The sequence below is a fragment of the Budorcas taxicolor genome, chromosome 13 (assembly GCF_023091745.1).
Source record: "Budorcas taxicolor isolate Tak-1 chromosome 13, Takin1.1, whole genome shotgun sequence".
Taxonomy (NCBI): Eukaryota; Metazoa; Chordata; class Mammalia; order Artiodactyla; family Bovidae; genus Budorcas; species Budorcas taxicolor.
In genome coordinates, this window is record NC_068922.1 from 67369623 (window position 1) to 67393063 (window position 23441).

The following is a 23441-nucleotide window of genomic DNA, read 5'->3' on the forward strand; positions in this document are numbered from 1 at the left end:
TATTTAGGACTACATGTTTTAGGGGAGCAAAGTCCGTATATTTGTTGTCTGCTATGTAAAGAGTTTAGGAAATTGAGTTTTCTTGAAGGGAGATGTTAAATGTAATGCCATGATTTTCTTCCAGAAAACTTTCCCCTCTCAGACCTGATGACAGAAATCAGTACTGGTGTGGAAACGACTGCAAATAGTAGCACTTCTCTGAGGTACTCCCTCCCTTGGCTTGAAGTTTACCAATATTGGCTTTAAGCATAGAGAAAGCTATTTCTTATAATATGGTGGTTGTAGTTTAATTAAGAAATAATGACTTTAATGAAACAAAAGGGATGAAGACAGTAAGAAGTAAACATAATTATGGGGAAAGAATAAAAGAAGTTTGTAGATAAATGCACAAGGTGATCAAATTAGCAAGGATTTTTAAATGGCATAATTAATTGCTGTTGTACATTTATCTGAGGCAAAAAGAGAGATGGAAAAGTGGAGACAATTAAGTATTATTAATGAAGAGTGATAATAGAGTAGCAATATTAGACGGAAATAATGGAGTTAAACTGGTCAAAACATTCTGGATAGATAGCAGTTAAAGTATCCTCATCACATGAGCTATTTAATGGGAAAATATTTCTAAGTAAAACAGGTTACTCACTTTATCATAGTATTAAGATTTTTATTTTAGCTGCTCATGCACAAAAATGGATTAAAAACAGAATAGTAAAAATGTGTCTGTGCAGGCTTTATCATCTCAAAGCTTTTTGCTTGTCTTGTCTTTTGTTTAGACAAATAATTTATATCAAGCTTAACTTGATATTTTAGCTTTGAGTAAATTCCTATTTTCCCTGTTCTGGTTTATATTGCATATAAAATGAATTTAGTCTAACATTAGAAAGATGGTTATTTTAACATTATGTTAAATTTCCAGAATAGGGCAAATCATTCCTAAAATTTCTGTTTTTTATGCCAAAGTATCTTAATGCAAACTGCAGATTTTCTAACATTCTGAATACATCAGTATGAGCCTCTGAAAATTAACACTTTTCAAATGTATAACGATAACGTTATCAGAGTAATAAAGTTAGTCATAATTCCTTAATTTCACTTGGTAGCCAGTTCATATTCAAATTCTCCATTTCCCCTAAAATAGTCTTTGCAGCTGGTTTTTTTAAACCAGCACCCATTTCAGCCTTGTGTCCGGTACTCATTCCTTCAGTCTCTTTTAATACAGAACAGTCCTGTTTTTCTAACTCCTTTTTAGCCTTCTTTTTTGGCATTGACTTGCTAAAGAGACCAAAATAGATTTCATGAGGTAAACTGTACTTGAACTAGTTTAGAAGAGAACTTTTAAGTGTCTTGTGCTGTTTTTTTTTGTTGTTGTTTTAAACTTTTTAGGTCAAAAGTACCATATGTTTGGACTGTAAAATTTGTATTTTACTAGTAGTTTAGCAAAGTTTAGAGTTTGTCTTGGGGACAGAATTAGTGTAGGATTGATTTTTATTAGATGTCTTGAAAAATTGACTGTTTGTTACTTTGGCCAAAATCACTTTAGAAAGAAGGCTCATTGTGTTACAAAACAAAAACAAACCAAAACCCTGACAGATAGCATCAAAGAGCTACATGGGTATGTCCAGATGCATTGGCATATCCCCAGCACATATGTCATTCAGTCTCCTATGGGTGTGGTTGCTTGCCTTGGCCCCTATTGCCTGTTCAGGGGCTTAGCGGGCTTTGGCTGTGTCCAGATTCAGCTGTTTTTCACCTCTGCTGAGGAGGACACCTGCAACTGCCCCAGACTAAGGTGCTCCCAACCTCCTTCCCCAGCCCCTAAAAAAATGACATCAGGGATTCCCTTAGTGGGCCTAAGCTACATTCCCACTTGCTCTGAGGTGCTAGTCTTGAACATGGTAGAATTCCCTGCCATCTGGCCAGTTCCGTTTTTGTTCCCTACAAGGAGGAGGAACTAAGTGAAAGTCCCGCAGCTGGCTGCTAGATTGGTTATTCCCCACGATGTATTTTTCTGGCCTTTCCTTCCACCCTGTGTCCCCAGTGGTTTTCTAAGCACAATTTTAGGCCCTTCTTTTGGTCAGCTTCAAAAGGCTAACCCGAGTGATGGGCATGTAGGGCCAGATTTTGGTGGGGGGCTTCCACATGGCCTCCCAGGAAGATTTCTGAGCAGACTGATCACTTGGCTCATCTAAACACTGCCTGGCAGTAGTTCCCTTGGTATTCTTGTGTCACACATGGGGGACTACAGCTCTTGAATATCTGGAATAAAAGGAGTGTTCTTTTCTTTTCTTAAGATCTACTGCTCTTGAAAAAGAGGTTCCTGTCATCTTCATCCACCCTTTAAACACTGGATTATTCCGGATAAAAATTCAAGGAGCCACTGGAAAATTTAACATGGTCATCCCTCTCGTGGACGGGATGATTGTCAGTAGGCGAGCGCTCGGTAAGCCTCATATGTAGCTGAAGGATTGAAGTTTCTTTCTTTTCTTTTTATTTAACATTTTTATGAACCAGAAAGGAGTAGAAATAAGAAAATGGTAATATTACTTAATAGGTTCCACATGTAGAAAATCCTGTGACTCGTATTTATAAGAGGAAGCATGTTTTGTTCTGTTTTGAAGTGTGCTTCAATCTAGTAAGTACGAGCAGAACTGTAATTCACAGACTTCCAGTATTGGAAAATGAATATAGTTTGTTTGTAATCCAGGGCAGGAAATGGGTTGTCAGGCTAGAGTTTGATTCTGTTTTTCCTCATCATTGTGTTTCTTTTGACAGTTTTATCTTACTTTCTTCTGACAGTTTTATCTGTCTCTGTGAGGAGTTTTGTAAATGGAATAAGACAGTGTGAGTTTGCCAAAAATAGTTCTCTTGAATACTTAGAGTTCACCTAGCTACCTGTTTATTCACATCGATTTGAATGGAAACCTTCTGTCTTCAAGGTTTTCTGGTGAGGCAGACTGTAATTAATATTTGTAGAAGAAAGAGACTGGAGAGTGACTCCTACAGCCCACCACACGTCCGCCGGAAACAGAAGATCACTGACATTGTCAACAAGTACCGGAACAAACAGTTGGAGCCAGAGTTCTACACTTCACTTTTTCAGGAGGTTGGACTCAAAAACTGCAGTTCTTAGACCACTGTCTGTCTAGGACTGTTGAACTCTAGTTTGGGGCTATAATATCAAAGCAAAGCAATTTGATAGGCGATCACTGTAAAAATAAATCACTCCCCAAGAGCTTACTGTTTAATCACCAGAATAGAAGAGACACGTTATAAACCCATTTGAGAGAAGACTTTTTGGCTTTCTAGTGAAATGGGCTCCCAGACACAATCATATTCCTGCTGGTAATGATGATACACATTTTAGCCATAAACTTTTCTTTCAGAAGTGACAATTTTACTTAAATACAAGCCTTTTGAGGAGAAAGGCTTTTATGCATCTCAGTTAAACATGTGCATTGGTAGTTTCAAATTTGCAAATTAGAAGTTGAAGATAGTTTTATACCTCACTTTTTAGGAGGTTGTGTTCAAAATTAAAATCTGTCTCAGAATCGTCCAGGACATTTAAAGACTCATGTTGCTAGCATGGAGGAGAAGGAAGGAAATCTCAACTTTCTGCTCACTTGTAGGTCCATTTGTCATCCATCTGTCATCCAACGATCATACTGACAGAAAGGAACAGAAGTGTTTTTTGCTCAGTCTGATATTAAAATATTTCATATTTTCTCTCCAGATTTCAAAAAGTTATTCTCATCACTGCAAAGGTCTGTCTGAAGGCCTCAGTTTCTGGGCAGCCCAGGAACGGATCTGAAATGGAGGCACGACCTGGTCCTTTAACGGGGATACAGATGGAGTTTGTGGAGTTAAAAGTCAGAAGTGACACCTCCCCCCTCTTCATTATTGTCTAGCTCAGAGACAAAACGACAGGTTAACCGTTTGTAATTCCTTGGTAATTTCTTGGTTCAATATTAAGAAATATAAATTCATAGCACAGGTTTAAGCATTGTTTGGTTCCATGCCTTGTCTCTTATTTCAGGACCAAGCAGGAAACTGCAGTAGTTTATGAAGGATTCTAATTTGGGGTTCAGGAAATAGCCTCTCAACGCTCCTAATTCAGATCTCTCTCAGAGAGCTACTGGATTTCATCATAATTGACAAACATTAGTGACCGCCTCCTGGGGTGGCTGCTTTTAGAAACAGCTGTTGTCATATTTTCTGGACTTTGCCAGCTGAAGGCATGACAAATCCCTGCCCAGGTTTTTTAAATACTTCTGTTACCTCGCTGCTATTGTTCTGCCAGGAATACATGTTTTGAGGTGGCCAGACCCAGAACATCCTCACAAGGACTCCTGTTACAGTGCTGGAGCGCACACTGCTCATTTCTCCTAGTCTTATGTTTATTAAGAGTAACATAAGAATATTTATGTTATTTTCTTTTTTATTAAGGTTACTTTGTGCTCAGAAGATAAGTGACATTTAAAAGTCCAAAGAGGAATGATCGCAATTGTGTAAGGGGTGGTTTCCTACTTGAACTCTGATGTCAGTAGATGCTGTAGGTCAGGACTATAGTGGGCTGTTTGGTTCGATGTTTTGGTAGTTTACTTCGAGGACAGGGGATAGTATAGGACCTAACTCCCAGTGCAGATATTTCTATTTCAGAAGTATATATTGATATCTAGGAGCAAGAAATGTGGGCATAGCAGCTCTCCAAGTTTGCCTCACCTTTTTTCTTCATGTTTGTTTTAAGCTCAGGTAAAGGTAACCTCCTCCTTCTATGACTCCAGTTTCCATTCAGGGTATAACACTTGATTTTCTTTTTAATCTGGGCAATAAATTGATGTTCCCAGATGGTAGCAATGGGGAAGGGGGATGTATTATTAGTAAGTTCTACTCTTGAATTAGTAGCCCAGCTACTAAGCTATAGAGTGAGATTTAACAACTTTCATGGAAATTCCAGATTGACATTTCTTGGGGGAAAAACGGGCCCTTCTTTCTAATAGGTGTGGGCAAAGAAGGCTATAAATTAATGTGCAACTTGTAACATTCCAGAAGCTAAAAATAGCTGATGTAGGTGTGCCTCCACAGTGTGACCCTTGAGATGACACTTTGACCTTTGGCATAGTTCTCCTGTCAGGAAAACGTACTGTGGTTGTACGTGTTAGTGGTGGGCTTTCATGATGCTTCAGTTTGCTCTAATTTCTGACAACTCTTTGTAATTCTAATGGCTTTGATAAGTCAGTGAACAACTGTGCGAACAACTGTGTTTAGTGCAGTTATGATCTGGAAGACTGGTCTTCCAGGGAAGACGGGATGGATTCAGGGCTGTGCTCCCAGAGGCATGAAACCCCAGTATATACAGCACAGAATACAGGGTATGCACACCTCGTCAGGTGCTGGCTCCTTCTGCTCAAAATTACATTACCTAAAAAGGGAGTGTGGTGAGGACCCTTAGACCTTTCACTAGTGTGGGTGTGAGTTTCATGGTCACTGAGATCTCTTAACTGCCTTTGTAAAAATCACTTTGAGTAGAATAATGCCAGAGGGGCATATTTAGTCCCAAGAATAACCTTTAATAGTCCACTTGATGTTTGCTAACAGAGGTTCAGAACCTTTGGGGGGTCTTTGGCTTGAACAGTTCGGTTGCTGCTGTAACAGGTGAACCAGGGCATGGATGAATGTCGCATTTGGTGACAGGGAATGTATTAATTACCCAAGGGACAGAGGCAGGTAGCCCCTCGTAGTCCCTTCTCACATTTGAGGGTAAGGGGCTCTCTCCCCGTCTGCCTGAGAGTACCAAGGACAGTGAGGCGTGCTTTTGCGTTTTCCTGTTCAGCCAGCTCTCTTTTTGTCCAGTGCTTCCTCCTAAGACCCCCTCCTATCCAATGGCCCTTTGACCGGAATCGTTACCTGGTGGGTTGACCCCCCTCCCTTCCTGGCAATATATACACAACACACATGCATGCTATCCTCCATTTCCAAGTCCTCAGCTCCCCTGAGGCAGCCCTTTAGACTCATTTATAAAACAAAATACGTCTTTGGGCCAGTTACGTCAGTTCCCTACAGGTTGCACATGTGAGGCCTTCATGAGTGGTTACTTCCTATATACACTGAGGAAACATTTGTCGAGTTCTGTGGACTGATTTTTAGAGAAGCAGAGTCTTCAAGGAGTACTTAACTTGCATTGGAAGGTAGAACTTTACCCAAAGAAATGGAAGTCAGCCTTGCTCAAAGACATGTTTTGCACTGGACAGTAAAAAAAAGGTATCAGAGGTAATTTGACACTCCTGCTGGTTGTTCTTCATTCAGCATTTTAAAACCTGTTCTGGTTATATTTTTCCAAAAAAGAATTGGTTTATATGTTTACATAAAGCGGTAAGTTATGTTAGATGGTCTGTTTTAGGGATTTCCATGACAACCTCTTGTCCCGAGATGGAGAGATTGGAGGTAATCCACGCATTTAACGTGGAATCAAACCGTAGGTTCTCAGCAGCAAAAGAAGCCATGTACTGTATAGTGTTTTTCTCAGAATATCAACTCATGTTTTTTCAGATGATTTTCTTTTTTTAACAGTGAGGGAAAGGTATAATTTGGGATTCCACAGTGCCTTGCATACAGTAGGCGCCCAATAAATATTTGTTGAAGCAAACCAAGTTTCCCAAGTCCTTGCCTCTTGCAGTGACCAAGAACATCTTTCTCCTCTGAAGGGCTTGGCAGTTGTGGCTAAAAAAATAAACAGTATCATTATTTGCTTGAAATCATATACACAATTTGTATGAATTTTGGTATGTTGCCAAGACATGATCTTTTTCTTATTGTATTTTCTGTAAATATTTCTGGCACTGAACTGTAAAGTAAAGGCAAAATGTAAATATGAAGGTGTCCCGTGTACCCTCGCCTCCTGTGTTTCCTCTTCGTCGGTTAGGGAAGAAGGCCCAGAGGCTTGTTTGTATTTATGCAGACTGTTTGTCCAGAAGAAACCATGGAATATTGAATGTAATACATTTAGTCAATTAAATTTTAAGGAGATTCTTATCTAACAATGTCACGTGTGCTTTTGGTTTGACTGTTGCATGGATGTTCTTCAGAATTTACATCAGTAGGTTTTTACCCTGGTTTTGTAGACTATCATGAAATTCTCAAAATTTGAAAATTTTTATTTACTTTCATTTTTTTAATTGGAGGATAATTGCTTTACAGGGTTGTGTTTCCGCTGTACAACCATGCGAATCAGCTGTATATGCACATATATATCCCCTCCCTCTCAAGCATCGCTCCCTACCTCCCGCCAGTGCACCCTCTAAGTCATCACAAAGCACCGAGCTGAGCTCCCTGCTGTACAGCAGCTTCCACTCACCATTTCTGTTACACGTGGTAGTATATACATGTCAGTGCTACTCTCTCAGTTCACTCCCCTCTTCTTCCCCCGCTGAATCCACAAGTCTGTCCTTCACATCTGCGTCTCTATTCCTACCCTGCAAATAGGTTCATCCGTACCATTTTTCTAGACTTCATAAAATTTTTTAAAATTAAAAGTACTTGGCATTTTCTGCTGAAAGGAGGTCATGTAACTAAAGCACTGCTGTCAAAAGGCCCACCTGACAGAGGCTAGCAGTTGCTGAGGGGCTAGCTGGCTTTCTGTGTCTTGAGAACCAGAAATGCCAGCTGTGCTCCCTTTCTGCAGATCAGAGCTCCATCAGGACTGGCCAGTCAGGAAAGCAGAGACACAGGGGGAGCGCCTCCTCTGCCCACTGGCCCTTTGAGCAGAGCTGGCTGCAGCACGTTCCATGGGGCCCATTAGCATCTAATGCCTGTGCCACAGGTGGTGGCACAGCTGTGTGCCACTTGAGCACACAGCTATGGTGTGGGCCTCTGCCCAGAGCCGCCCCTCCAGCCTGCCACTGACCGCGTGACACTAATGTGTGACTCCTCACAAAGTATGCCTGGAAGCCAGGGCTGGGAGCTGCCTCCCCTGCAGCCGTGTGTCTACGCCTGCTCCCCCCAGGACCTGCCACTGTGTCCTGGTGGCCAGGGAAGCTTAGCCCTGGGCTGACTGCCCGGGGACCCTGTTGTGGGGTCTGGAAAAGAAATGAGTGCTCAAGTCTGTCTCAGCTATGTTGCTCAGTTCTTTCTGCCCCCAGCCCCTTCAGGACCCAGGGCCAAGAAATCACCCCAACCCAGACCCATTTCCTCTACTCTTGGCCCCAGGGTCCTCCATGGCACAGCTCACCGGGGGACCATGCTTTGAAGGTACACATTCTAATACTATCTGCCTTGACTTCTGCTGGGGACTTTTGTCATTCCACAGTTGGACTAAGACTCCGTCTAAACACACTGGCCCTCCGAGCCCCAGCTGTTACCCACTGTTTTGCTGAAAGTTTTTAATTATCTGTTTGGCTGTGCTGCCTTAGTTGTGACATGGGGGATCTCTACTTGAGTTATGTGGGATCTAGTTCCCTGACCAGAGATGGAATCCAGGCACCCTGCATTGGGAGCATGAAGTCTTATTCACTGGACCACCAGGGAAGTCCCTGTTTTGCTGAAAATTTTACTTTTGTTTTAGATTTGTTAAACCACTCATTACATGCAATTTCAATTTTTTATAGCTTATTAGACCTAATTTCAGTATATAGTCATTAAAAGAAAAGAAACAATAGAGAAAATAACAGCGTATATATCACCAAATTGGGCCGACCTACATCCAGACTTGAACAGCACTGGGAAGTCCCTCGCTAACAGCAATCTGGAGTACCAGTTGGGAAAGGGTCCCTGGTGGTGTGTCCACCCCATGGGAAAGACTTCAAATGGCCGTTTCGGGGGCTCCCGCTTATAAACCCAGGTTGCAAACTGATATCACCATCAGTTTACAGGCAAAAAATGCAGCTCTGGTTTTACTTAAAGTTTTTAACAATGCTTTTCATTTCACCATGTGAGTCATAGGATTTTGTTAGACCCTAGGGGATTGGCCAGACCTCCCAGGGCTCAAGAATTCCAAGGCCATTCCCTTTCTTATCCAGCATGCTCCCTGACTTGCTGTGCTTGCAAGTAGGCATGGAATCCAGGCAGTGTCCAGGTAAGTCAGAGGCCTGCTCTCCTGCTTCTGAAGCCTGAATAAGACTTTCTCCATTTTAATTTCCCTAACACCTGCCCCATTTTTACAGTGGTGTCCCCCCTTGCCCTTCTCCTTTGGCCAGTGTCTTCTAAGGAGGTCCGTCCACTCCGTGTCTCCCCTAAGTCTACCCCTCTTCCTGCAGCTGCTTCCCCAGCCTGGAACTGGGTCTGCCTGACTTTCCAGCCTGTGCTTCACTTGATGCCATGGTCTCAAAATCAAGTCGGCATCAGACTGGTTGCCCATTGACATGTGGAGTCCAAACATCACCCCCAGAGGTTCTGACTGCCGAGCAGGGTGAACCATGCCAATCGGCCTGTTTCCTAGGTCCCCTCCCCCCACCCCCATCTGCTGGCAGTGGTTGAGGCAGGTGGGCCAAGCACCCTCTTGGAGGATACCACACTTCTTCCTTCCTCCCCTCCACAAGCAGCAGCCACTCTGAGAGGACTTCTGCACCCATCAGGCTCCGAGCCTGGCCAGAGCCTCCCTCCAATTTAGGTGCTCTCCGGCCCTGGGAAGCCCGGGGCCTCCTTCCTGCCGAGGGGCCTGACTCAAGGAGCTTTCGTGACTACTTTACAAATGAAAGAATGAGAGATAAAAGAACAAGGTTAAAGTCTTAGAAGCTGTTCACCAAAAACCCTAATAAGGAGAGATACAGAAGTTTCCAGATTAAATAATAATAATTTACTTAGGGACTGGCTGGCTCCCGGAAGAGTCTGTGACCTCAGATAAGTGAACACCCACCTGGGGGCAATTTGTATCCATTTTTTCTAACTTAGCATCTTGGCATGTTAAGGATTATTTCCATCCTGCAAGAGGATTGGGGAGTAAGGAAATTCCAAGTGCAGAAATGGAATTGGTTGTCGTATATATGAAATTAATGATTTCTGAACAAGCAAGAGGATTGTGATACCACAGCATCGTACAGGGATTTAAACCCAGGCTGGCCTGCCTAGGAGCCTGGGCTTTTGTTCTCGAACTGTCCCATTACCCCAGCTTCTGCCCACTCGTCCAGAACAGCTTTCTCTTGGCCCGAAGGACACTGTTGCTTCCTTGTTACGTCACTGGCTCAGTCACAATTGGGCTGAGAGCAGAGCGTGGCCCGGCTGGCCAGGTCCCCAGGGCAGCCCCGGCTGGCCCAGCCTAGCCACACACGCACCATGAAGTACCCTCTGGTGCCACTGGTGAACGAGCTGACATTTTCTTTCCTGGTGTTCTGGCTCTGTCTGCCCGTGGCCTTGCTGTTGTTCTTGCTGATCATCTGGCTACGCTTCTTACTCAACCAAGGTGAGCCGCCCAGGCGGGGCCGTAATCCTGGAGCTGGGCAGGGCATGGAACAGGGTGGGGTTCCTGAAACAACTGTCAAGAAAAGGGCTTCCTTCAGGTGTTTTAACTGCTGGCTCTGTGTTAACAGATGGTCACCTGTAAGAGAAAGGGAAAGGACTGACTTGCTAGTTTAGAGTTTCTGAGCCTGGAGTCCCAGAGCGAATCTTGAGTTTGGGCAACAACATGTATGTGTGCATGTCTGTCCCTTCAGGGCCACCGCTAGCACAGAAGGCCTTTGGTCTGCATGAAATTATTGTGAGTGCGATTGCAAATTTGGTTAAGGTATTCTAGATAGAAGATAAAACAATTTACTTTTGCACTACAATATAAATATTTATGGTAAAATAAACGTGGAGCAGAAATGGACTTGGTTGTTGTATATACAAAATTCATGATTTCTGAACAAGCAGTAGTTATGTACCACTGGTAATAAGAGCTATTAATATAAAAATGTATGTGTAAAGTATATTTTATTTTTATATTTATAAATAAATAGACTAACAACTATACTTTTAATATGAAATATGGTATCAAATGTAAAATGTATGTGTTAGCATGATAGTGAACGCTTTCTGGTTTTGCAACCAATCAGTAATTTAGGAGGAAATGAATCTTGATAATACATAAGCAAGTACAAAAAGAAAACAAGGCGTCCCTTCAGGGCCACCGCTAGCACAAAAGTCTTTGGTTACAAACTGGAAAGGTGTGGTCCCCTGGGCTGATGAAGTAGTTAAGTGCTGTCCCTCCTGTGGATGCAGCCAGGGCGTAAGGCTCCAGGAGTAGAGAGCCTGGGCTGGCTTTCAGCCCCTCTCAGCCCTCAGCCTGGTGCTTTTTCAATCAACAACCAGCTGGATGGGCATAGCGGCCTTAGGCATTTAGCAGGTACCCGGAGACCACTCACTGGAGTAGGAAATGGCACCCGACTCCAGTATTCTTGCTGGGAAAATCCCACGCACAGAAGAGGCAGGAGGGCTACATACAGTCCACGCGGTCGCAGAGTTGGACCTGACGGCGCGCGCATGCGCACACAGAGACCACTCATGGTTTCCAGCTCAGATCGCGCCGCAGGGAGGATGTCGGTTTCTGTGGGACCTAGAAGCCGGCTGACATGTGTCCTGAACTCAGCTAACCACCCAGAGGAGCAGGAGGCAGGGCGAAGCTGGCCTGAGGGAGGCTGAGGGCGGTGGGCCAGCGGGCAGGGACGTCAGGAATGACACTCTGCTCCCCGAGGGTCCCGCCTGCCCCCCCAGCAACTCCCCTCACCCAGCGACCTCTTCCTGGGGACGGCTTGACCCTCCACCCCCTGCTCCGCCGCCCCATCACCTTTGACCAGCTGCGCAGGGAGAGCGCTGGGTGTGCTGCCAGCTCTGCCCAGATAGCATTCAGACCGGCTGAGCAGTTCACCGCCAGCTTGTCCCATGATCTCCAATGAGGGGGCGGGGAATTGTGCCGTTGGGCGTTCCTGGCGAGGGCTTCCAGAAAATGTCTATAAGTGTGTTCTCTTTCGATTCCCAGGCTGGACCGCAGGCTGAGGCCTGGCGTCATGGTGTCAGGTAGAAGGCGAAGCCCTTGTCTGAGCAGTGGCTATAGAAGCACATCTCCCTCGAGCCTAGGGGAGGTGGGCTCAGGTTTCAGCCTCGCCCCGCCCCGCCCCTCTCCTCCCCGCCTCCCCCACTGAGAGAAGTAATCCAGGCAGTGTCAAGGTTAGAGGATGTGTAGGCATGGCTTTGGTTGACTTTTCTGGAAGGTGGGACATCGTCCCTGAGGTCCAAGGCAATAACCTTCTCCAGCAACTCATTCTCCCTGGAGGCTCAGCTCTAAGCCATCCACAGCCTGCCCTGTTTGACCCCTTCTCTGACGGGCGTTCACCCACCGACATCTCACATGGCAGTTTGAAAGACATCCTTTTGTTAATTTTGCAATGAAGAGAAAGAGCAGCCCTCCCGAGGGCCCCTGTCTTCTTGGAATTCTCAGTATTGCTGGGTCTGTTCTGTCCTTGTGCTGAGAATTGGCTCAAACCCAGGGTCTGGATCTGCCAGGGCTTGCTGGGTTGGGACTCCAGGCACCCTGTCCAGGGGTTTCTAGTCTGCCCTGGATTTCTTTATTGGAATCAGTCTGGTCTGGAATCCAGTATGAACAGCAGGCAAGAGGAGTTTTGATTCCCCTCCCCCCACCCCTGCTTGGGCCTCAGTGGGGCAATTTCAGAGCCCAGAAGGCGGAGGGCTCAGCACCCATGCATCCCATGAGGGTGGAGGCGCTTTTCCAAGTGCAACTGGGAGCAAGTGAATAGGAGGAGGGAGCTGCCTGGTGAGATGAGAGCAGAGCCAAGAAAAAGAAAAGGTCATGGCAGCTGAGCTCTGAAGAGGAGGAAAGGGGAGTGATGCCAGTCCCTAGTCTGACATGGAGAAGCAGGATGTAGCCTCTGAACTCTGCCTTTGAACAAGGGCCCCAGATGGAACTGCACCGGACTGTGGAACCTGCCTTGCATCCCAAGCTACCACCACCTGGTGGGAGCCTGGTTGTTCCACCTCTCCAAGCTTCTTTCCTTGCAGAAGATGAATAACACTGGTTGGTAATCGCCTTCATGAAGTTGTTAAGAGGGTCAAATGAGAAAGTGCATGCAAAACAGTTAGCACAATGGAAAGAGGAATATGGAAACGTACATTACCTTGTGTAGAATAGATAGCCAGCGGGAATTTGCTGCATGGCTCAGGAAACTCAAACAGGGGCTCTGTATCAACCTAGAGGGGTGGGGTGGGGAGGGAGATGGGAGGGAGGTTCAAAAGGGAGGGGATATATGTGTACCTATGGCTGATTCATGTTGCACTTTGACAGAAAACAACAAAATTCTGTAAAGCAATTATCTTTCAAAAAAAAAAAAGCACAGAGGATGTGTTCAAAACACAGTCACTGTCTCTTGGGAGGAAAAGTCACTTCATCACACTGATTTTATTTTTTTAATGATCTCAGTTCTTTTTTTAACAGATTTTTTTTTTTTTTTGGCTGTACGGGGTCTTTGTTGCTGCATGCAGGCTCTCTCTAGTTGCAGGGAGTGGGGGTTACTCTCTAGCTGTGGTGAGCAGGCTTCTCATTGCTGTGGCTTCTCTTGTGGCGCACAGGCTCAGTTGTCACGTGGCCTGTGGGGTCTTCCCAGAGCAGAGGTTGAACCCGTGTCCCCCGCATTGACAGGCAGACTCTCAACCACTAGGCCACCAGGGAAGTTCATCGCACTGATTTTAAATCACAGTAAGTGCTAACATTGTTGAAAGCCTGTTTACCGTGTCTTACTTCTCAGTTAACCCTCACCATACCAGAAGTTATTATGATGCCCATTTTACAAAGGAGGAAATCAAGGCTCGGCCTTTTCTTGGTCTGCATTTGAGGGGCTGTTTTCAGCCTCCTTTACTTCTCTGTAACTGGTGAAACACCTTGAGTATACCAAGAAAAATAATAATCTCTCCCATTTGCCTTCTTTTCTCAACTTTCTTTTCTGAGATAAGCCATGTCGGCAAGCTCATGTGCCCATTTAATAATATGTAATTATCCAAATAATACAAAATATAATAATACAAAATAATCCCATTTTTTAAAAAATGGGAGGTGTGTTCTTTGGATTGTTTTTAAAAAAAGGATTCTTTTTTTTCTTAATATAATATTGTATTCAAGTATAATTGACTTACAATGTTTCAGGTACACAGCAAGGTGATTCAATTATACATATATACAAATAATATATGAGTACATGTATAACTTGAATATGTATATGTATATTATTTTGCAGATTATTTTCTATTATAGGTTATTACAAGATACTGACTGTAGCTTCCTTTGCTATACAGTAAACCTTTTAACCTGTTGCACATCTATTTCTTAAATTAGAAATCTCACATTCTATTCATACTAAATCAAACAAGTGGAATCAAAATGTCATAATTTTTTTAGTTAGGCAAAAATTCATAAGTGTTCTAAAATTAAAGGGATTCTATCATATACTTCTCTGCAATGCCGTTGGTTGGGTTGGCCAAAAAGTTCACTTGGGGAGGATGTTATTGAAAAACTCAAACAAACTTTTTGGCCAACCCAATAATACACCACAGACATCCTGCAGGCAGAAAGATACAGATCTAATGTGTAACAGCCTCACGACATGCTATAGGATGGAAGGGTTCTGCGGTGTGAGTGTGCCACACTTCACCACCCAGACCTCTCATCATGGACACACACGTGGTGTCCAGGGTATTTTAGTGTCTGTGTGCTTCACCAAAGAACAGTGCTGTAAGAAAAAGCACTGGACACATATACTCAAATTTTTGTTAATGAATGAACTGGTGGACCAATGGATGAACAGGTGGATGGGCGGGCTTGTGTCTCCTGTGTCCCCTCCTGGACCATGCTCAATGCAGGTAGGTCATTTCTTCACCTCTAGGGTCCTTCCTCCACTTAAAAAAAATTATTTATGTATTTGTGGCTGCACTGGGTCTTCGTTGCTGCTCAGGTATTCTCTAGCTGGGGCAAGTGGGGGCTACACTTCATTGCAGTGCAGGGGCCTCTCATTACTGTGGCCTCTGGGACTTGCAGGCTTCACTAGTTACAGCATGCTGGTTCAGTAGTTGCAGGTCCGAGGCTCTAGAACTCGGGCTCAATAGTGATGGCTCATGGGTTTAGCTGCCCCATGGCATGTGGGATCTTCCTAGATCATGGATCAAACCCGTGTTTGTTGCATTGGAAGGCTGATTCTTATACTATTCCACCAGGGGCATCCTGGGGTCCTCCCTCTGCTAGAAGGTTGATAGTTCACGGACCAGCCTTCTTTCTTGGTCTCTGGCCGCATTCAAGGCCCTGAAGTCTTCCTGGGAGGGCTGTCTCACGTGTCGTGATTCTGCCTTGGCCCCCTGGCCTCAGATAAGGCTGCAACGATGCCAGTATCCGGCAGGGGGCTCCTTCAGCATCAGGAATAGGAGATAAGAAGTGACCACCCAAGTGGCCTTGTCTTGTCCCTCCACAGATTCAGAGGAAAATGACTCAGATGTATGCCTCGATTGGGAGCCCTGGAGCAAAGACCCTGACGAGTTTTGCCAGGAGGAGATGCTCCACAACCAAGAGGAGGAGAGGCCTTGCTGCTGAGCCTATTCTGCCTGGTGAGGCCCCTCTGAGGGTTGGAGAGCTGGAACCAGAAGCCTCAGCGCTTCTGAAGCCTCAGCCAAAGCCTAGGGCGGCTGCCATCCTAGAAGTCTGCTCCCTCCACTGTGCTGGAAAGCTTGAGATCTCTGCCATCAGAGAGCCTTCTGCCTTGTGTGGGAGACCTGGTTTTGCAGGTGAGAGGGCCAGTCACTCCTGCCATAAAGGGCTTCTTTACAAAGGTCCCCCTGCCCTTTATCTCTGTGACCTCACCTCCCACCACTCTGCTTAGAGTCTTTGCACTGGCTCTTCCCTCTGCCTGGAATCTTCTCCTCCAGACATCCCTCACCTCGGAGGTCCTGCTCAAATATCACTTTTTCAGTCTGGCCCCCCAGCCAACCTCCTTACTATTATCATCTCTCCCCCTCACTTACTTTGCCATGGCACTTACCATCCCTGACATGCTCGATAACTGACATCTCTCTTCCTAAGCACCCACAGCAATGCCTGACACAATGGGGGCCCTGTAGATATTTGTAAAAGGAAGGCGAATGACATCATAACGGTAGTAATAGTAATAACGGGACTTCCCTGGTGGTCCAGTGGTTAAGACTTTGCTTTCCAGTTCAGCGGCTTTGGGTTCAATCCCTAGTCAGGGAACTAAGATCCCACATGCCTCCTGTCCAAAAATCCAAAACATTAAATGGAAGTAACATTGTAACAAATTTTAAAATGGTCCACATCAAAAAAATAAAAAAACCTTTAAAATATATAGTAATAGTAATAATAATGGCTTGATAGTCACTGGGTTTTTAAGAGGTGCTAGGACCCTTGCTAAGCACTTGCAAGCTCATTTACAGAGTCCTAAATGAGGGAATGCAGAGTGGCAGTGAAGTTAAATAATTTGCCCAAGTATCAGAGTTCTACCATCGCTGAACATTGAGGACACCTAGGACATCCTAATGGGATTAAATGCCATTTCTGTGCCAGTGACTTCAAATATCTCTCGCTCTAATCTCCCTTCTGAGCCCTGTTATCTGTCCACTCAAAGTCTTCTCATGGCTAGAATGAGATTCTTCCTTCCCTTTGCTACCCCACAAAGCAAAACACAGCAGCCTGTCTTTTCCCAGCTGGTCCCCATGTCCACAAAGAGTACTGCCATTGGTTGGTCTAGCTGCCTGAGCTACAAGCCCAAGAGTCGGGCTTCATGACTTTCTTTTCCTCCTACCCACGTCTAGTCCATCAGCAACATCCTAAACGCCATCTCTCACGTGTTCTCTTCTCTCTGTCCCCAGGGCCACCCCCAGGTCAGCCCGTATATCTCACTGCTTGTCCACATGGAGAAAAGAGGTGGTGGCAAGAAGCAGGGACCTTCACTCAACCTCAGAGACACTGATTCTTAACCTTGTCAGGTCATGACCTTGACAGTTGAGGGCCCCTTTCCCAGAAAACCACACACCTGGATACGCACTCAAAGTTTTGTGTTCGGGGCCAGCTTCACAGTGGTCACCTGTGTAGTCCCACAAGGTTGCCTGTTCAGGAGAGCCTCGTGCTTTGTTTAACCTTCTGCTGTCCTCATCTTGAAATTCTCAATTTATTTTGGCCACGCCATGTGGCTTGTGGGACCTTCGTCCCCCAGCTGGGAATTGAACCCAAGCCCTTGGCAGTGCGATCATGAAATCCTAACAACTGGACTGCCAGGGAAGTCCTTTGAAATTCTTAATTTTTGAACAAGGGGCCCTGCATGTTCATTTTTCTAATGGGTGCCACAAATCACGTAGTCTGACCTGTTTGTGTACAATTATTATTATTGGAGTATAGTTGCTTTACACTGTTGTGTTAGTGTCAGCTGTACACCAAGTGAATCAGCTCTTTGTGTACACATATCCCCTCCCTCTTGAGCCTTCGCATCCCATCCCACCCCTCTGGGTCACCACAGAACACCAAGCTGAGCTCCCTCTGTTAGACAGCAGCTTCCCACTATCTAACCTATTTCACACATGGTAGTGTATGTTGTCGTACCATTAATGGGAGAAGAGAAGGAGATTTTTGGTTTCTACCCTAGAATCCTGTCCCATTCTTTTTTTTTTCTTTTAATGTTTAATTGGAGGATAATTGTTTTATAATGCAGTTTGGTTTCTGCCTACAACAACGTGAATCAACCCTAAGTATACACATGTCCCCTTCCCTCTTGAACCTCCCACCCACCCGCGTTCCGTTCTCCCTTCCCACCCCTCACTTACTCTTTCATCTCCCTGTCACCCTAGGTTCAGCGTTTCACTACTTCCCAGCCTGGTTTTCCTGGCGTCAGTGGGGCCGTGGCCATGGCCGACGGCGATGGGAGACTCTCCAGGGAGGGGAGAGGACTTGGGTGAGTGAGGTGCTCCCCTGTGAGCCCAGTCTGGCTCCTCCACTGATGGACACACGAAGGCCTCCAGAGACCCAGCTCTTCTCTGTTACAGACGACCTCCCCGGCCCCCCAGGGGGGAGCCGGAGCTCCTCTTATACTGTGAAGACAGCATAAGCGGGCCCCGGGGAGAAGCTGGCCAGCTGAGCTCAGAGGTCTGCGAGGGCAGGGCTGGGCCGGAGGGCGTGGATCTGTATTAAAGAAACAAATAGGGTTCCTGTGCTCAGGGGACCCTGACAAACCTGCTGGGCCTGATCAAGCCCACTCATTTGACAAGCTGTGGGGCCGGGGGCAGCCCTGGCACCGGAGTAGTCCTGGCACCAACTCGTGCCATCCTGACCTTTGGGGATCTGTTCCCATCTGTCCAAAGGGCTGGCAGATCCTGCTCTGAACTTCTGTTCTCTCATTTCAAGCACAAATTCACTCATCTTTTTTTATTTTAGCCACGCCACATGACCTGTGATCTTAATCCTCCAGCCAGGGATTGAATCTGGGCCCTTGGCAATGAGAGCATCGAGTCCCAGCCGCTGGACCACCCAGGAATTCCCTCAGTCTCACTCCTTGATTAGTCTTCAGGTTGATTTTAATAACAAATATTCATTTAATAACTATCACAAAAAGAAGAGCTCCCGGTTAGTGAATGCTTACTGCGTACCAGGTGCTTTTCCAGGCTTTTTTTTTTAAATACACAGGACTTCCCTGATAGCTCAGCTGGTAAAGAATCCACCTGCAATGCAGGAGACACCGGTTCAATTCCTGGGTCGGGAAGATCCCCTGGAGAAGGAATAGGCTACCCACTCCAGTATTCTGGCCTGGAGAATCCCATGGACTGTACAGTCTGTGGGGTTGCAAAGAGTTGGACATGACTGAGCGACTTTCACTTCACTTTTAATACACACGATGGTTTTTAACCCTCAGAAGCATGCAGTGAGGTAGGGTCTCTGGTTATCCCTGGTTGACAGATGGGAAAACTGAGGCACAGAGTTGTCAAGCACCTTGCTCAGAGTCATACCGGTGGGGCTGGGAGGGAACCTCAGCCCTGCCTCTAGTGCCAGCCCTGCTCCGCAGGGCCAGTTCTCCAGGATGGGGTGTTGAAAGAGAACGTGGAGGAGACACAGAGCTCTGACCTTTCCAGAAACCCCCCTGTCTCTGCATCCCCGCTGGCTACACGGAGGCAGCAGGGTTGATGGGCTGGAGAATAGGACAGACCCAGGGGATCACCTGGGTGGTCATCTTTGTCCCCTTTTTCTCTCTCAACCCATATCCCACCAACCCCCACAAGGCTTCTAAACAAAGGAGAGAGAATAAGTCTGAATTATTAGAGCCGGAATTACTTTTTTTAGTTCATTAATTGGGCAACTTGATTTTTGGTTACCTTTTTATTTTATATTGGAGAAAGTGCTTCTGCAGGCAGGCTTGACCGAGTTCCAAGGAAGGATCAGAGCAAGGCTCAACCCCCTGGGGAACTTCCAGAACCTCTCTGGAAAGCCCTGCAGAGAAGCCCATCGAAGGAGCAGCCACCACTCAGCTATTGCAAGTTGTTGTCCCTCAGGGACAGGACCCCAGGATAACCCTCTCTTAGTTTTTTTTCAGAGAGGAATTAGAGCTAGAGGATTTTAAAATGTGAGACCGCTCCATGTTCAAATAATGGCAAGCTACACTGAACATGCTAACATTCCCGTGTTCAAATGATGGCAAGCTATATTAAATGCGCTCTAACATCCGCTAGGGGGAGCCACTCTGCCACTTCAAATGGAGCTTGGAGGATCCTGATCTGGTTGGGAGCATTTGTCTTCTCTGGGCTCACGGGCAGCACTTTAATTTCCCCTAGTCACCTGAAAAATGCAGCCGGCCGCTCCCTCCCAGAAGTGGTATGTGAGAATTTCGAAGCAGTCCATCTGTTCCCTCCCAAGTCTTGAAAGCTTCTGTACAGTTCTCTGAGCCCTCGTGGCATAATGATGCTTCCAGCAGAGTGCCCCAGCCTTGGCTGCACAATGGAATCAAGTGGGCAGCTTCCAATTATGCGGATGCCCACGTCCCATTTCCACTGGTTTTGGTGCCATTGGTCTGGAGTTTTGCCCAGGCGTCAGGACTTTGAAGGATTTCCTGTGTGATTCCAGTGCACAGTCAGGGTTTAGAACCACCGGTCTTTGGGTCTGGTCTCCACATCTAGAAAGCAGTTTCTTGGCCCAGCAAGTCTCCTATTTCTCTGGCTCTCACCCACCTTGACTAGGTGAAGGGATCACCCACAGCTGTGCTTTTCTCTGTCTCCTGGCCCAGCCTCAGCTTGGATTCAGGAAGCTTATATCGATTCTATTTCAAGACGTTTTCATCCGTGTTGTCTATAACACAAGAGCCGTGCTTGAGAAATTCACAACCCAGAGATCAACTCTACCAGACTTACTATGTAGAAGAAAGGTGGTGAACATCACTGGACAATTCAAAGAATGAGCACCCTGCATGAAATGAACCCATCTGGTCTTAAGGGTACCTTGAAGCCATGTAGGAAGACTGTGATGAGGCTGTGGTCCAGGCCAGAGAGGAGGGGTACTTGGACCAGGTGGTGGGGATTGGGGGAAGTGGGTGAATGCAAGAGATGTATGAAGGATTGAATTATCTAGAGGTTTAGGGAGCTCAGCCTGGCACTCTGTGATGACATAGAAGGGTAGGATGAGAGGTGGGTGGGAGGCTCAAGAAGGAGGGGATATATATATATAGTTGTGACTGATCCATATTGTTGTATGGCAGAAACCAGCACAGCATTTTAAACCAAATATCTTCCAGTTAAAAATAAAAAAAATTTTTTAATGAAACAAAATTATCTAGTGGTTAGTCGGATGTGAGGGCTTCCCTGGTGGCTCAGTAGTAAAGAACCCACCTGCCAATGCAGGAGATGCAGATTCGATCTCTAGGTTGGGAAGACCCCCTGGAGAAGGAAATGGCGACCCCCACAAGTATTCTTGCCTGGGAAATCCCATGGACAGAGGAGCCTGGTGGGCTCCTGTCCATGGGATGGCAACGGGTCAGACACGATTTAGCAACTAAGCAACAGCAACGAATTGGATGTGAGGAGTAAAAGAAATCATTTTCAGGAATGGCCCTCAGTGCACTTGAAGCAACCGTCTGGTGAGACCAGGAATTCAGAAAGGAGAGCAGAATTTATGGAGGGGAAAGAATGGGCTCAGATCACTTCCTTCACTGTGGCTTCCACAAACCATAGCGCATAGCAGTTGAGAGCACTGCGTCTGGGGCTTGCAACCTGGATTTGAACCCTGGGTCTGCAGCTTGCCAGCTGGATATGTGTAGGTGGGCCATCTACTCCTGGGTCTGTCTGCCCATCTGTAAACGGGACAGTAGCACTCACCCTTGAATATTTAAATGATGTCTTCACGTGTCTGGTGCTGGGCACTTAGTAGTAATAATTCGATAAACATTGGAAACAAAATGACAACCGGAGATTGTTATTCATACTGTCCGCTGAGGATCCATGCGCTTTTCTGCATATGCTGCACATCAATAAAACACTGAAAACAAAACAAACACAAAATCACCTGTTAGTGATGCTCGGAACAAATTCTATGGATGTGCTGAGCACTCTTGTTCTCTGGTGGAATGAGGGATTTGTTGTCCCACCGCATCACATGACTTTAGGACAGCGATGCCATTGGAACTGTTAGGGTTTTATTTTACTTCTTTTCTGCACCCTGTCTGACCTCCTCAAAAAGTACACCCAAAGAAACAACTGCTCCTCCCTCACTGCTTAGCTGTCAAAACAGGGTCACAGTCCTGAATATTCATTGGAAGGACTGATGCTGAAGCTGAAACTCCAATACTTGGCCACCTCATGTGAAGAGCTGACTTATTGGAAAAGACCCTGATGCTAGGAAAGATTGAGGGCAGGAGGAGAAGGGGACGTCAGAGGATGAGAAGGTTGGATGGCATCACCGACTCAGTGGGCATGAGTAAACTCCGGGAGTTGGTGATGGACAGGGAGGCCTGGTGAGCTGCAGTCCACAGGGTCGCAAAGAGTCGGGCACGACTGAGCGACTGAACTGAACACGGGTGTGACTCAGTTCTGGGGCTTTTTAGTCTCCTCCACCTAAGTGGCCTTCCTTCTCCAGGGCCCTGGGAATCCTCCAGGCTTCACTAAGAGGCTGTTCTGTGAAGTGAGAAAACGCGCACACCTCTAAGCATTTCCATCCATTTGTCTCTCTGGCCTTGAGGACAGTAGGAAGGGACCTTGAGGTGAAAACTTGGGCCCTAGGGTGGACTTCTACTTCAGCCTGGAAAAATCACTTGCTGGGGCAATGAGCCTTAGCTAGGAAATAACTTCCTGGGGGTAATGGGTCTGAGCTCTAAGCCCATTTATTTGATCCTGGGGCTTGCGCTTGAGTCTGGGAAATCACTTCTTCAGCCAAAAGTCCTGCATCCTCAGCCTCCAAACTTGCTTTCCTAAGTCAGGATCTTAGCCCCTGCATCCTAGGCCATTGCTACTGAGTGGACTGGGTCTGACTGAACAGAGGTTCTGTTCAGAAACAGACGTTCTGTTTCCCTGCAGCAGCAGAGTCTGAAAGGCTGCAAGTTCAGACTTGCAGTTGGGTCGGGCGGTGGCAGGAGGCGGGCAGAGCTGGGGAGGAATCTTCAGCATTTGGACTCCACTGACTCCAAACAAGCTGTGCAGCTGCTGCAGAGAGGCAGGTGGTCCGGAGAGGCACCTGTGCCTGAGGCAAGGGCTCCTGGCTGGTGAGGATGCTGCCCAAAGGGCTGGTGGCCAGGCCCCATCTTGAGGCACCAGTACATGGAGCAATGGAATATTTCCTGCTGTATCAATAAACAAGGATGTCACTGTCACCAGGGATTGCAGCCACCACAGATGACGAGCCAGTGATCTCTGAGGGAACTCAGGAAGGAAAGAACACCTGCCATCTAGCAGCCATCAGACTGCAGCCACTCCCTATGCTGAGCCTTGAAGTAGTGCAAGATGTGAAAACACAGTTTATTGGCTCCAGAGAGCTGAGGTGCGTATCAAAGGAATGATTTCAGTGAGCTCAGACTCTTGAAAAGAATTTCCCATATATAGAAAAGAGCTAACTTGAGTTAACGTGGTTTTCTTTAAGTTGCAATAATCTTTTGATGTTCAGACCACCTGTCTCAGGCTGTCCAGGAAGCCCGAGAGTGGGCGTGTGCTCTGCCCTTTGTCCATGGCCCTTTAGGGGGCTAAATGGCCCACCTCCTCTCATCAAACTAGTACTTCAGCCCTAAGTTCAACAAATACATATTGCCAAGCTGTGTTTGGGGGGACTGGGACAGGAAAGAGGCCCCACTGACCCCCCCCCCCCAGCTCTGCCTGTCACCCCGGCGGCCTGACGTCCTTGCTGAGACTTTCTGGCCAGGCCCCCTTTCTTGATGGCCCAGATGTGAAAACTGAAGGACAGCAGTGGCCGACAGCCCGGCTCTGCGACGGGCGACTCAAGATCTGGCTGTGAA

General features: G+C 46.3%; 2 protein-coding genes across 2 annotated transcripts in view; both read left to right on the plus strand.

Annotated features, from left to right (window-relative positions):
* The window catches only part of RALGAPB (Ral GTPase activating protein non-catalytic subunit beta), a 74183-nt gene extending 70905 nt beyond the window's left edge, over nt 1-3278 (plus strand). Inside the window, exons 29-31 of the mRNA XM_052650819.1 lie at nt 125-203; nt 2292-2440; nt 2937-3278. Coding sequence (XP_052506779.1) covers nt 125-203; nt 2292-2440; nt 2937-3130 — 422 coding nt within the window. The 3' untranslated portion in view covers nt 3131-3278. The remainder of the gene's footprint in view (nt 1-124; nt 204-2291; nt 2441-2936) is intronic.
* A 6985-nt stretch (nt 3279-10263) lies between these two features.
* ADIG (adipogenin) lies at nt 10264-15553 on the plus strand. Its single transcript, XM_052651320.1, has 2 exons — nt 10264-10390; nt 15435-15553. Exons 1-2 carry the CDS (start codon nt 10264-10266, stop codon nt 15551-15553), a joined length of 246 nt encoding a protein of 81 aa, XP_052507280.1.
* The last annotated feature ends 7888 nt before the right edge of the window (nt 15554-23441 follow it).